General features: G+C 37.4%; 1 protein-coding gene across 1 annotated transcript; it reads left to right on the top strand.

Moving 5' to 3' along the window:
- Positions 1–3,211: 3,211 nt before the first annotated feature.
- On the top strand, positions 3,212–14,944 carry LOC131696040 (uncharacterized). Its single transcript, XM_058984568.1, has 3 exons — positions 3,212–5,130; positions 13,950–14,281; positions 14,874–14,944. The coding sequence occupies exons 1-3, from the start codon at positions 3,344–3,346 to the stop codon at positions 14,942–14,944; spliced, it is 2,190 nt and encodes a 729-aa protein (XP_058840551.1). The 5' UTR covers positions 3,212–3,343.

Here is a 14,944-nt window from a genome sequence, read left to right as displayed (position 1 = left end):
TCATTGACCCCGCTACCGAAAGTGTATGTGTGTCATTTAAACTTACACAACTTTCTCAGAAATAGCTGAACCAATTTACACAAACTTAGTTTGAAATGAAAGGTATAGCGCTCCCATAAGCTGCTATTGATTTTTTAGTTCATCCGACTTTCAGTTCCAATGTTACGGATTGGAGAGTGCGGTTACACAGCAAGTTCTCATATAAACTGGTAACACCATGATGTCTAAATTATTAAAATGGGCTAATTAGCCGCTAGATTAGCCTGACTCCAAAGCAGATTACGAGTTGTCTTGATATAAGTCTACCTCATTAATATTTGTATGATGAGATAAAACATCAAATTTAAAGCATCTAAGCACTCTGGGAGTACAACAGAAAAGTCTTTTCATCAAAAGATAAAAATTGTTCGAGGAGGTTTGTGTACTGCTTGTTTCTGCAAACTGTATGTTTTTAAAGCGAGTGTTGACGGAAAACCCGTACGAATATAGCTAACTAGGTGTTGATCGGGTAAGTAAAATTATAATAATATAGGAGATCGAGTGAGTCAAATCGCCTTTTGCTATAACTACTTTTCTACCAATTTCATTTAGCAAAGGAAAATAATCGTTTCTAAAAAACGTCACAGTAACAACGTGACGCTGATGTTGGAAGCTAATTTTTGTATATTCGTGCTTTGACCAGGTAAGATTTCTTTTTATTTGGGTTGTTAAAACTAAACAAATTAGATGGATTTATCCAACAATACCGAAACATAAATCGGGATCTATCTAATTTCATTGTTCGAAACGCACTTTAAATTATTTTATTTCTACTTCCAGTTGAGTGTGGTGTTCAAAAGTGTAGTTTGGTTTTGATAAATCATTCGTTGTAAGTATCTAATAAGAAATCGCTTTTGGTAAGTAAGTTATACTTAATCACCTGCAAAAGTAATGTTCCCTTAAAAAGACGAAATTTTTGTGCTTTTTACTGATTTTTTGCGCAAAATGGGATAAAATACAATTGGGAAAAGTGGGACAATATGCGTACCCTAAGGTCTAGATCACTATCTGTAGCAAAACGTACAAATAATCTCAAATTTCTCTCTATTGGTCTCTGTATTTTTCACATGTAGTTGTCCAACGTGCTGAAGAAATTTCAAAATCTTTGAAAATATTTTTTTTCCTTTTTTATTTTGACTATGTTAGTCACATTTTCTTTTTTACATTTTAACGACATTCAATTAGCTAGAGATTACTGGGTAGGTAAAGTTATGAAAATTAGAGCCATAGTACTCAGATGAGAGCAAGGATGTGAAGTATACAGATCGGAAAACTAGAAGTGGCAGGGTCATTAGAACAGGCTTAATATCTTGCGGGCTTAACTTTTGTCTGCTACTGGTGAGGGTCGAGCTTAGGTAGGTAACTACAAATCACTCGAGTTCTCCAGCATCTTTACCGTGACAACCGAGAAGAAAAGCCACGCAAGATCACCACTGTCACAAACCTGTCGACGATTAGCATCAATCAATGATGATTGCTGCTGTTCATCTCTGTTTGCCTTTCGAATGTCGGAATAGATTTTTATTAGACTATTGTCACTGCACTTACAGTCGTGGCGGGTTTGCCACATTGTGTAAGTTAATGGCTGTGTCTACAGCGGCTACCCACCGCTGCCAGTGGATTCCCATCAAAAATAATCATTGTAGGTAATGACTGACTTTTTGCTTGCTATTTTACCTTGTGGGGCAATATGACCAATCTTGAGGGGCAAAATGACCATGTCGCATAATCATTATATTTTATTGAACATTTAAAATTAATTTCACTTAGTTTACTAAGTATCTTATTTATCATTGATTTAGATTCAACATTATATCTTGATCAAATGTCTTTCTGAGTAATTTGTTCATGTAAATTTTATTATTCGTCAGTCGTAACATGAGGTATACGTCCACATGAAATAAATTGATAAATGGCCCATGTCGTAGAGTCATTTTCGTAGATTTTTTTAGTACAAAGTTTTTGGTAAAGTATTTTTTTGGTAAAGTATTGTTATGTCTGAAATAGTTAGGAAAATGTGAATTATTTTTTTATTTATTTCTTGTGACCTAAGATTTGCTCAATTTTTTTGAAAACAGGGCTGCTCAATTTGATCCACATGAGGATATTGTGTCACTTTTTCCTAACGATAATAAAACATTAAATATTTACAGTTTCTGTCAGTCTTTAGAATTACAGGGACCATCATTTATATTTATTTGTGAGCCATTCGCCTTCTATTAGGGATCAGAATTTGTGGGATGTTGAATTGTATTTCTGTGCGACAGCGTAAGTGATCACTAATTAAATATTTGATGCACACGTAATTAGTAGTAGGGGAAGTGCGTCAAAGGCGGTGACCCCAAGCAAGATGACCATCCTCGTACTTTTAAAATTATTGGTCTAATACAGCTTTGTAACTAATAGAACACAAATCCTTCGGAACCACACATCACGTATGTACTTATTATCTTAACTGTCAAAAATATCAAAAATTCAAAACAAAGATGAATAAACATGCTCGTAGATATATTTTTTGTCTGTATTTTTGTCTGTATTACTTTATGCCGATTCCAGCGTCGAGTATTTCTATTTCTCGTTAATTCATTGTGATGCTTAAGGTGTTCTTCGAAACCTGGCTAAAAAAACTTGAAAATCTATAACTTAATGAAAAAGTGTTCACTTCGAGTAAGATGGGTGCTTCCTTGATAAATTTTCTATAAAAATGATCTATCAATTGAGTTTTAGTAGGCAATGGACCATTCGTGGAGGAATTATTTTGTTAATTTGTAAAAGTCTCTTTCTCCATACGAATTCCTATATAAACATTAAACCTTGGGTACAGAAATATAGTTTGACCAATCGACCATAGAATTTGCACAATTTTTCTAAGACCTAAATGGAACCTTTAAGAAAAATTCAAAATTAATAAAGTTTTAGTTGGCTGATATTCTAACTCGTCTCGCCGCTAACATCTAAATTGGCGAAAGTGATACTGGTCGCAATTCTGACCTAAAATCATAAATCGCTCTCGTAGTTCTCATACCCAAAGCGTTTGAATACGTCAAATTCAACTTGTCAACACTCTACCTAGAGGACTTTAATGTTGCTGAAGTCTATATTTATACAAAGATTCGTTACGGCTAAACTTATTGTTCCAGCTTGTTTACCGAAAATGCCAAGAACTAAAAAGAAGACCTTGTTAAAGAAAACAGGATCAAGGCGCTCTTATGATAGAAAAAGGAATGAAAATAAAAATGAATCAACAGAGTGTCATAACAACATTGCAAAAGATGTATTATGTGGATTTGATAATAAAAAAATAATGCGTAAGAAAAAAAAGCAAGAAAATATAAAAGAAAAACGATGCGACTCCACATATAAAGAGAACGAGAAAAGGAAAAATATTGAGCGAATGCAACTATTACGTCGTAGAGATACCTTCTCCATGGAGCGAAGAAAGAACAAACAAAGGATGCAGATGAAACGAATTGAAGATAAGAATTATGCAATCCAAGAAAAAGTTAAAAACACTCAAAGGATTAAACGAAAGAGAGCTAGAGATGAAGATTATACAGCGCAGGAAAAAAGGAAAAATATAAAAAGAATGAAAATCATGAGAGAAGTAGAACATTATCAAGCTCAGGAGAAAATCAATAATACACGAAGGATGGAACGAACAAGAAACGAGGATGAAATTTATGCAATACAAGAGAGAGATAAAAATGCTATAAGAATGCAAAAGAAAAGAAAAAGTAATGAAGATTATATAACACAGGAAAAGGATAAAAACAAGCGGAGAATGAAAAGGAAAAGAACGGAGGATGATAGTTATGTAACCCAGGAGAAAATCAAAAATAACCGGAGGATGGAGAAAATGAGAACAGAGAATGAAGATTATAGAACACAGGAAAACGATAAAAACGGTCGAAGAATAAAAAGAAAAAGAGCGGATGATGAAAATTATGCTACTCAAGAGAAAATCAAAAACAATGAGAGGATTCAGAAAAAAAGGGCCGAGGATGAAGGTTATAAACGAAACGAAAGAATTACAAATAAAGATCGAATGAAAGTCATTCGTTCTGAACAAAACTACACACAGAAGGAGAACGAAGCTAACATCTTACGAATGCACACCTTACGCGATGAAAATTCGTACAGAGAATCGGAAAGAAATCATGATAGAATGGCCAAACGTGTTCAGCGAGGATGTGCAATTATTACTCATCGTAATACCGTGTACAACCATCTGAATGAAGACAAGTCAAATATACAATCACGATTACTGTTGAAATTTATTGAAAATAGGCAACAAGTTCCAAATTACATGTGCTGTTGTTGCGAAGGAGCCTTTTTTGAAGCAGGTGTTGTGAAAATTACTCGTGAAAAGGTAAAATTAAAACTGAAGATCAAAGCCCGATTCAGTGAATCGATAATCGACTCTCGAATTTTGAATAGTTATGATGAACGAATGCAAAATTATGCTTGTCATACATGCATCAGATATATAGAAAATGGGAAAGTACCAAAACTGGCGAGTAGCAATGGATTGAAATTACCTCTAGTACCTGAATGCTTAAAAATTCTTAACGATATTGAAGAGAGATTGCTGGCTCCATTTGTTCCATTTATGAAAGTTATTCTAATGTCCCACCGAGCTTCAAACCCGCAAGTAGGAATGAAAGGCAGCGTCGTATACATTCCTGTAGATGTGAATGAAATGATTTTATCGCTTCCAAGAAATCTTCACAATGTTAATATTATGGCAATTCCCGTAGATTTTAAAAGAAATCTAGGACATTCTTCCAGTTATCTCCGCGGATATGTTCGTCCAGAAGTACTCAAAAATGCGGCAAATTATTTGCGGAGCACAGAGCTGTACCAAAAATATGGCATAGAATTCGCAAATAATTTTTCGGATGAGTATGAAAATGACGCGAACATCGATGACTTAATCTCATTAAAAGATGGAAATGAAAATATTGCGTATGATGATGATATGGATAGTGAAAACGAATTTTACCAACAACTGAATGATGGAGATGATGAATGTCTCTTATTTGATTTCAACGAAATTGTGGCAAATAACTCAGTGGTTGTGATGGCCCCAGGGCAAAACCAGTGCCCCGTATCACCATACAGAAATCCTGACATAGAATATCTATGCTTTCCCAAGATTTTTGGGGGACAACCTCGGAAACTTCTTGATAAAAATATTACAATCTCAGACATTATTAAATGGGAAGTTCGATTTTTCGGAAATAAAATGGACCCCAAACGCGTATTATATTTAGCAAAAACCAAGCTGTTCCATGAAGCATTCAGCTCAATAAAAACTACGATGAGAAAAAAAACGAACGCGAGGGGAGTAACTGCTGTCGAAGCGTTAAACCCAAATTTCATAGCTGAATTGAGACAACATAATGATGGACTAAAATTTATGAACCACATACGCTGTACACCTGCTTATATGGAACATATTAAGAAAGTTGTCTTCGCGTTAATAAGACAACAAGGACCTCCCACATTTTTCGCCACATTTTCTCCTGTTGAGACCAACTGGCCAGAGCTAATTCAAGGATTAGTTCAATACACTTCTGGGGAAAAAAATTCGTTGCTATCAGCAATAAATATGTCCTACCAAGCAAAATCTAAGCTGGTGAATGATAATCCCATATTCTCTGCTATGTATTACAACAATAAAATTAAACAGCTGATGAAAACAATCAGAGAAGGAGGAATTTTTGAAGGACATGTAGTATCAGATTTTTTCCGGAGACGAGAATTCCAACAACGAGGATCGCCTCATGACCATGTCCTTCTGTGGGTGAAAGGAGCCCCCAAACTCGATTCAGACAATCCGGACAGTTTTGCTAAGGTTGTTGAATTTACCGATAAATTTATTAGTTGCCAATATGACGAAAAGAATCCATTTTGTAAATATCTTCGCCATAAACACACTGCAACTTGCAGTAAAGGCAAGCGTAACAAAAATTTATGTCGTTTCAATTTTCCAAAAATTGTTATGCCGAAAACAATGATTCTTGAGCCATTGCGCCCAGAAGAGAAAACTGTAAATGTTAAGGAAAATCTCAAGAAAATCAGAGAATTAATGGACCAATTCTATACAAATAAAGAACGTGTTGATAAATCTTTCGAAGATATTTTGAGAGATCTTAAAATGACACAAGAGGCATATATAATAGCTGTAAGATGTTCTATTGGCAGATTAACAATATTTTACAAGCGAAGAAGCTGCGAAGTAGATATCAACACATACAATACAACAATCCTAAATTTAATGGAATCAAACGTTGATTTACAAATAGTTAAAGATGAGTATGGAGTCGCACAATATATTGTTGATTATGTTGCCAAAGCGGAATCTGGCTTGTCAAGAGGGTTAAAAAATCTGCAAACAGAATTGGATAAAGGAAACCAAAGTTTGCAAGAACGTTTTCGTTGTATTGCCAACAAATTTTTAAATAGCCATTTAATGTCAACATCCGAAGCTGTTTATCATTGCTTGGGAACTCCTCTCACTGAATTTAGTCGTGCGTCCATTTTTATAAACACTGGTAGACAAAATGACAGAGTGGTGTTTTTAAAATCTACCAAGGAGCTCCAGCAACTTGATCCCGATTCAACTCAAATTGCCGGAAAGGATGTCATTACCCATTACGCTGAGCGAATAGGACTAGTAAATGTATGCCTAGCGGAATATGCCGCTTACTATTTCCGTACTGCAAATAGACCACGAAAGGATAAAAATTTAGTTTCAGATGACGAGGCTGAAATTGAAGTGGAAAATCAGTTCGATCATCACCGTCGAACAAAGGCTCGAATAATCCGATATGTACGGTATAAACTTGGGCAAGACCCTGATAATTATTACCGGGAACAATTATTACTGTTCTATCCTTGGCGGAATGAAAATGATGAAATTGAATCAGTGAACTGGTATGAAACATTCGTTAAAAATACTGAAGAAATCGAAAGAAATCGTTCTAAACTATTTGCCTTGAGAGATGATAAACTTGATAAAGCTATTCAAGCAGTTAATGTAAATAATATGCTACTAAAGGAAGAAGAAGCTGAAGAATTCGAAGCTGAAACAATTCCGAAAGACCAGGAAATTGATATTCTAGTGCAAGGCGGAATAGATCGCCCGAAAAAAAATGTACCTTTTACATACTCTGCGCCTCCAAAAGTAGATGTGGTTAACCTTTTCGATACTATAAGTAAATTGAACTCACGACAGTTGGAGATACTTATGCATGTATTTAAATGCTTTACAACTCGCAAGTTACCTCTAAGAATATTCATTTCTGGGTCTGCTGGGGTTGGTAAAAGTATGGTAATATCAGCAATATTCCAACTTGTTACATACCACTTGGAATACATGAATACAAATACAAAAGATCAAAGCTTGGATTCTGTCAAGGTATTACTATGTGCCTTTTCAGGAAAAGCAGCTTTCTTGATTGGAGGCAACACTTTGCATTCTGCCTTTGCTCTTCCATTACAGGAAAGTGCTAATATGCCTGACTTGCCGATGGATATTGCCAACAACTTAAGACAACAATTAATGTATTGTAAACTTATAGTAATAGACGAAATATCTATGGTAGGAAGTACAATATTTGGTCGGATTGATACTAGATTACGTCAAATCACTGGGGTGAACGATAGTTTTGGAGGAATGTCAGTAATCACGGTTGGCGATTTTCTTCAGTTATCGCCGGTTAAAGATTCGTCAATTTTTAGTGTTCCAAAACATAGTTTGATTAGGATGGAACTCTCACCACTTTGGGATGAATTTCAATTTTACGAGCTTACAGAAGTGATGCGGCAAAAAGATGATAGAAGCTTTGCTCTTGCACTCAATAACTTTGCTCGTGGAGAAATGACTGATGAAGATATTGACTTAATCAGAACTCGAGAAGTCGAAGAAAACGATGTACCGGACACTGCAATAAGACTATATTACACCAATGCAGATGTTGAGAAATATAATGACAAAAGAATTACAGCCTCATCTTCAATTGAAATTGAGTGCGTTGCCATCGATATTATAACTGGAAATCTCAAAAACCAACAAAAAAATATTAAGCTAGAAATGTGGAAAAGAAAGCCTACTAAAGATTGTGGAGGTTACCCATACAAACTACGTTTAAAACTTGGAATTAAATACATGATTACAGCAAATCTAGATGTATCTGATGGCCTTGTTAATGGTGCTACTGGTGTGCTAGAGGAGGTATATCATGATCCAGGAACGAATAAACCGAAAATTGCATTCCTAAGTTTTTCATCCAAACTTGTTGGAAAAAAAATTCGCGCGCGATATAACGACTTTATGATAAATGCTGGAATTAATACTTCATGGACGCCGATCATTAGAAAACAGTATAACCTTACTACCCATTTTCAAAGAGATTACCAACTGGTACGTGATCAATTTTCTCTGGTTCCTTGCGAGGCGTTAACAATTCATAAAAGCCAAGGGCAGACTTATGCTAACGTTTGTGTCGATTTCCGGAAATCTTGCAACTTAACCCGTCAGTTAGTGTATGTAGCGCTAAGTCGTGTATCGAAGCTTTCCGGCTTACATATATTGGGTAGGTTTTTCGGAAATATGAAAAGTAACAATACAATTGAAGCAAGTTTAAAGGAAATGCGAAGATTGCGATCGGAACGACAATTAAGTCTGGCATTCAACAACTTGACAAATGTAGATGGATTGGTAATATCTTATTTAAATGTCCGATCCTTACGTACAAGTATTAAACATATAATTTCTGATAAGTGGTATTTGAGGTGCGATGTTTTAGTATTCTCGGAAACTTGTACATATTCGAATGAAAAAATCATCATTCCTGGATTTGAACTCATTTATCGTTCTGATACACTTGGTCATCCTGAATATGTGAAGAAAAATATCGCAAAAGGTGTCATGTGTTTTGGAAAAGCAAACTTGAAAATGACAAACATTGAACCAGTAATATACTACAAACCGAACAAAGGAAAATATCATAGTCATATAGATTTAGTACACATGGATTTGAATGGAGTATCAATCATTACTGGATATAAATCACCAAAAGCTAGCTTTTCTGACTTCAAAGCTCAGCTAACGAAAATTAATAACTTCGAGAAACAGCTAACTATAATTATGGGCGATTTTAACTTCAATATTAATGACACTACAAGTGATGACGTGATGCAATTCAAATCTTTAATGCAAACTATGAAATTGACGGATAGTTTAACTGAAGCTACAACTATTCTTGGATCAAGACTAGACGTTCTATATTCTAACATCAATGAGCTGAAGGCTGGTGTATATGAATGCTATTTTTCTGATCACAAACCAATATTTTGTATAATACCAGAGAGGGAGAAAATTAATATTAATTCATCTGTGTTCAGAGGTATACCAAAAAATGATCACAGGGCTTCTGTAAGTAGTTGCTCAAGGGACATTTTATCTGGTAAAATAGCTTGCATGTCAGTGCAGTGCAGTGATAGTGATTTGAGCATTGTTGACCAAGATTTACATACAAAGGTTCTCGAGTGGTCGACTGAATCAGTCGAATCGGTATCAACTTTCCATAATTTTGACCAAGATGCAAGTAATTTGCTATTTGATTATCTTGATACATTAGACGTTTGGAATGGATCATGCATAGAAGAGATAAAACAGCTGCTTAAACCATACCATCGCTGTATAGATTTAAATTCACAATATTTTAAAACAGCTCGATTGCAAGTATATAATGCTGAACGTGATACATTATTCTCAGAGCAAATCCTGCCAAACTTTCGAGAAATCCCAATCACTGGTGACGGCAATTGCCAGTTCAATTCTATCTCGTATGCTCTAACTGGAAATGAGAGTTTCTCTGGCGATTTACGCATTTTAGCATTTAAAAGTGTCATAGAAAATATACAATTTTTCTCATCATTGCATTCAAGTGGTTTTATGGAAACCGATAGTATGGTAATGTTGTTGAAACTTTGTTGTGGTAATGGTCAATGGGGTAATCAAGATTCGTTATTTGCTCTGTGCATGAAACTTGAACGATGCATTTATGTTCTCGAAAAGACTGAGATAGCTTATAAAATGTATGTTATTAAACCGCGTGTTTCCTGTGCATCTCCTATAGTGCTACATCTTCGTAACGCTGGTTCTGGAAATGCTCATTATAATCTTATGCTTCCAATACAAGAAAACGTTACCTATGATTTTATCAATCTCGAGACATATGATTTGGCTAATTTGTTTACACACTGAAACATTACAAAACATAAAAAAATAAGTTCAAATAAAATGGCTCACTAGCTAAAGACTACTAAATTAGTAGAAGAGGCTGAATAAGAATTTTCATATTAGCTTAAATCTTCTACAATAGAGGTGGCTGAGTGTGCACATACCTTATTGAACGGTGCATATATCTTCTCGAAAAGACTGGCAGAGCTTATAAAATTTATGTTATTAAACCATGCGTTTCTTGTGCATCTCCTACAGTGTTACATATTCGTAGCACTGAAAGAATACAAGAAAACGTTACCTTTGATTTCATAAACCTTGAGACATCTATGAAATAAAAATACGTTGACATAAAAATGCACACTAGCTTTAGACTTCAAAAATTAGTAGAAGAGGCTGAATAAGAATTTCCATATTAGCTTAAATCTTCTACAATAGAGGTGGCTGAGTGTGCACATACCAATGCATTTTCCACCCATATTCATATCACCAAACACTGTCGTGCCTGGTCAAACCATTAAGAAATCGGCACGAAATCCCGAATGATTTCTGAATGTATTCCAGCTGTATAAAGTTGGCATCGAATTTTTCTTTGACCTGGAATTCATTCAGAAATCAATCAGGATTCCGAATCAATTTCTGAATGTATGGTTGGGGATGCGTTATTGGTTATGGTGGTAGTTTATGAGGCTGAATATCAGTACTAGCTAATTTCTTCAACTGAACCAATGATTTTATGCTAGCAAAATATTCATGCACATGAGTTGAAAAAAGAAACTGTATGTAGAAAGATCAGTAGTTTAGATTATAGATTCATGTTGTAGTTTTCTCAAATATAGATCTCTCTTATACTCATGCTTATGCTTGTGTTGTAGTTTTCTCAAATATACTGTATTTGTGTTTACTTGTGTTAAAGTTTTCTAAAGAGTGTATCCCAGTAAGTCAAGCTGATATTCTGACTCAACCCAGGCCATGTGACGTTGCCAAAAAACTCGATGAATACATATGGCCTCCGTTAAGCCAAACCGAACTGAGCGCCATAATTTTTCTCTAGCATTTTGCATGTTAAAATGAATTTTTAGATAACTTACCATTAACGTTAAGTTGAGGAACACTTATTTGCTTTCTTTTGCTATTTGTGTTCCCTAAAATAAATAGATGTGGGTCTTGCTAATGCTATTTTGGATGCGAAAGCGTTTTTAGACCATGTATTTCAAAATGGCGCTTGGTCTCTTTGGCCTAACACAGGCCATATCGTGTTTGATGATCCTCGTTTATTTCAAGATTAACGTGGGTTCGGATGCAACACATGAACTCTCTAGAGAACACACTATCGAAACTTGTTAAACGATATTCGTTCGCTTCATTTTTCGTCGTTATGTTAGACACTTTTGCAAACTTATCCCTATTTCCTGTGTTCCTATCCTTGCATGTAACTCCGCCAGTATATATTTCTCTGTAGGGTACTATTTGGAATGCATGATTTAGCAATCAAGTGAGTAAATAGCATAGTATTGAGAAATGTAACTGCCGGTCGCAAGCCCGAATAAAGGAGGAGTGATGCATTTCTGTTGTCTTTCACCAATGAGAGATTTTCTTTGATTACTTTTTCTTTTGTTCATTACTCGTTCGTTTCGACATTTACTACTAAACTCTTCGTATAATATTCTAGTGAAAACTGTCGGTTTTCGATATGAACTGAAAAATTAGCGCAAAGTCGTAATAATCGAAAGAGAAAATAAACAAAGAGAGGCTCTCAATGTTACTTACGATTTAATCTAAAGTTTTTCCAGAATAATTCGAACCGATTAGTTCTCTTCTGTAGTTATCAGATAAGGCGTGAACTTCTTTTCTACGGATTCTCTCATTCGACAAGGTTCTAGTTTTGATCCTTCAGCAAGCATTCTCTCGATATCTGGTAACCTTTTATTCCCCGATCGATAACAGCAGCAATATTTGATTCAATGTTACTCGACATTGGGCAAGTATACCAGTAAAGTATTTATTTTGATGCGCTACTCATTTTACTGAGTAATGTTTGTTTTAAACCATGATTAGTGTCAAACGAGTGTGTAGTCATTGACGAGTATTCAGTTTGTTTACATCGTGTTGACGTTTGTTTTTGCTCTAGAGAAAGTTGCATTTTATCTGTGTTTTACTTACCGTTTTTCGGCGAAAAAACTTCCAGTCGCTTGATGGACATTCCGTTTCGTATCGTGTACTGCTCACTAGTGAAATCCTTGTGAAAACTTTGAAATCCTTGTGAAAACTTTGTGAGTCTACGGTGAAATTGTGAGACTGCAACCTGTGTGTAATTCCCCACAAATAAATTTACTCGCTCACTTCGCCATCTGCACGCGAGTAGTGGAAAGTGTTCCCCACACTTCAAGTTTGCGCACAGCGAGACGAAATCTCGGGTGGGTTTTCAAAAGGTCGTAAGCGACAAAAGGCGGATTGAAATCAGCCATGAGTTTTAGTTGCAAGTCATGCGACTCTCCCGTTAATGGGATTGAGAAAATTGCATGTCGCGGCCATTGCGGATCGATTTTCCACCGCACCTGTATTCCCGGTATGCAGCGATCCGCACTAGACCTGTTGTCTAGTTTCAACAACAATCTGTACTGGCTCTGCGACGATTGTGCTCGCTGTTTTAACGAGTGGGTGCAGCAATCCGTTTCCGCTGCTCCCATTGTGAACACAAAAAAAATTATGTGAGGCTGTAGATAATTTGAACACGGTCGTCTCAAATCTCTCGAGCCGTATTGAAAACCATTTTCCGGCCAATTATGGTTCTGTAACTCAAAGGGGGCTGTTTGTCAAGCGACTTCCGGAGGATCCGCCCACTCCGAAACGACGTCGCGAGAATAATGCTAAAATTCGCGCCACTGCTGCCGCGGTTTGCGGTACTAGAGCCATTCAAATCGTCGCCATGACCCAAGAATGCCTTGGAATAAGCGATGCACCCAAAGCAGTTTTGTTGGTCAAGAAGGACACCGACCTCACGAAACTCAACTTCGTTTCTTTCCGAGTTGAGCTTCCGAGCGAACTAAAGGACACTGCACTCAAAGCGTCCACTTGGCCGACTGGAGTACTCGTTCGGGAATTTAATTTTGACCAGCCAAAGCAGGATAGATTTCGCTAACGGGCTACTGGGATGCACCGCAGCTTGTATTATGGAAGCCCTCGATCCCCCCGCCACAGTCCAGCTACTGCAGCCAACGTTCACCAGTCGTCCCGGTCCTGTGTGCGGGAGTGGAGAAAGGGTCTTCCAAACTTCCCTCTGCGGCAAGTACCCATCCTTTCTGAATAATTCAAGCGCTAAAATGTTCCCCGATTCCAGTTCTCCGTTAATTGTACCGTATCAGCACCAGACGCCGTTCTTCCTGCCTGCGAAGCGCAGCTGTTTACGAGAGACACCTAGTTCAGCTGCATTGCACACATCCCACGTAATATCTCTTCGGTCACCGGGACGCACACTTGCCGCCAGCCGTGAGGAAGCCCTTAGTCCCCCCACCACAGTCGAGCCCTTCCTGCCAGCGACCAGCAGCCGTCCCGGTCCTGTGGTGGAGATGGGACGAGGGGTCTTCCGCAAACCTACCTCAGGCAAGTACAATGCATCTATGAGCTCTTCTTTGCCTCAAAGCTCTTCGATTTCCAGCATTGGTCAACGACGGGCTAAACTGCTGCTATACTACCAAAATGTTGGTGGTATTAATTCAATCGTTGAGCAATACCGTCTTGCAGTCTCCGACAAGAGTTTTGACATCATTGTCTTCGTCGAAACATGGTTGAACGATGACACACTTTCCAGTCAGGTGTTTGGTACTGAATACGAGGTGTTTCGTTGTGACCGGAGCCCTAGCAACAGCCGAAAATCCACCGGAGGCGGCGTATTAGTAGCGGTTAAAACCAGCTTGAAGGCAAGAATCGTCGAGAACACTTCTTGGGATTGTCTAGAGCAGGTTTGGACGATTATCGAGCTTGGCGACCGTAAGTTGTACTTGTGTGCGTTGTATGTTCCACCCGACCGCGCTCGTGATACCGAATACGTTGAAGCACACTGCAGCTCAGTTTTTACTATCCTCGAAGATGCTAACGCTGTTGATGAGATCATGGTACTAGGAGATTTTAATCTTCCTAGCATTTCATGGAAATCTTCCCGTAATGGATTTCTTTATCCGGATTCGGACCATTCCGTTCTCCACCCATGTGCAGTGAGGCTACTTGATAGCTATAGCTTAGCCACGTTAGTACAAATCAATCCTATTGCCAATGAGAACAACCGCCATCTCGATCTTTGTTTTGTCAGCGACCAGGTTTCCGCCACATCAATAGTGACGGCTCCCTTTCCCCTAGTAAAACCAGTGGCACATCATCCTCCACTGATCGCCACGATTGATAGCTCTGTTGTGCATGACTTCGATATATTACCGCTTTCTGTCTCCTACAATTTCCGTAAAGCTGATCATCGCAGTATCGCAGACCTTCTTTCCACTATCGATTGGGAAAATATTCTGGACCCCGAAGATGTCGAAACCGCAGTTCAAACCTTTTCAAACGTTCTGGTGTACGCTATTGACAGGCATGTTCCAAAGAAAGTTCACCATCGACAAACCGGCCCTCCATGGCAAACGAATACTCTGCGACGGCTGA

The sequence above is a fragment of the Topomyia yanbarensis genome, unplaced genomic scaffold, assembly GCF_030247195.1.
Source record: "Topomyia yanbarensis strain Yona2022 unplaced genomic scaffold, ASM3024719v1 HiC_scaffold_630, whole genome shotgun sequence".
Lineage (NCBI taxonomy): Eukaryota > Metazoa > Arthropoda > Insecta > Diptera > Culicidae > Topomyia > Topomyia yanbarensis.
This window is presented reverse-complemented; position numbering and strand designations above follow the sequence as displayed.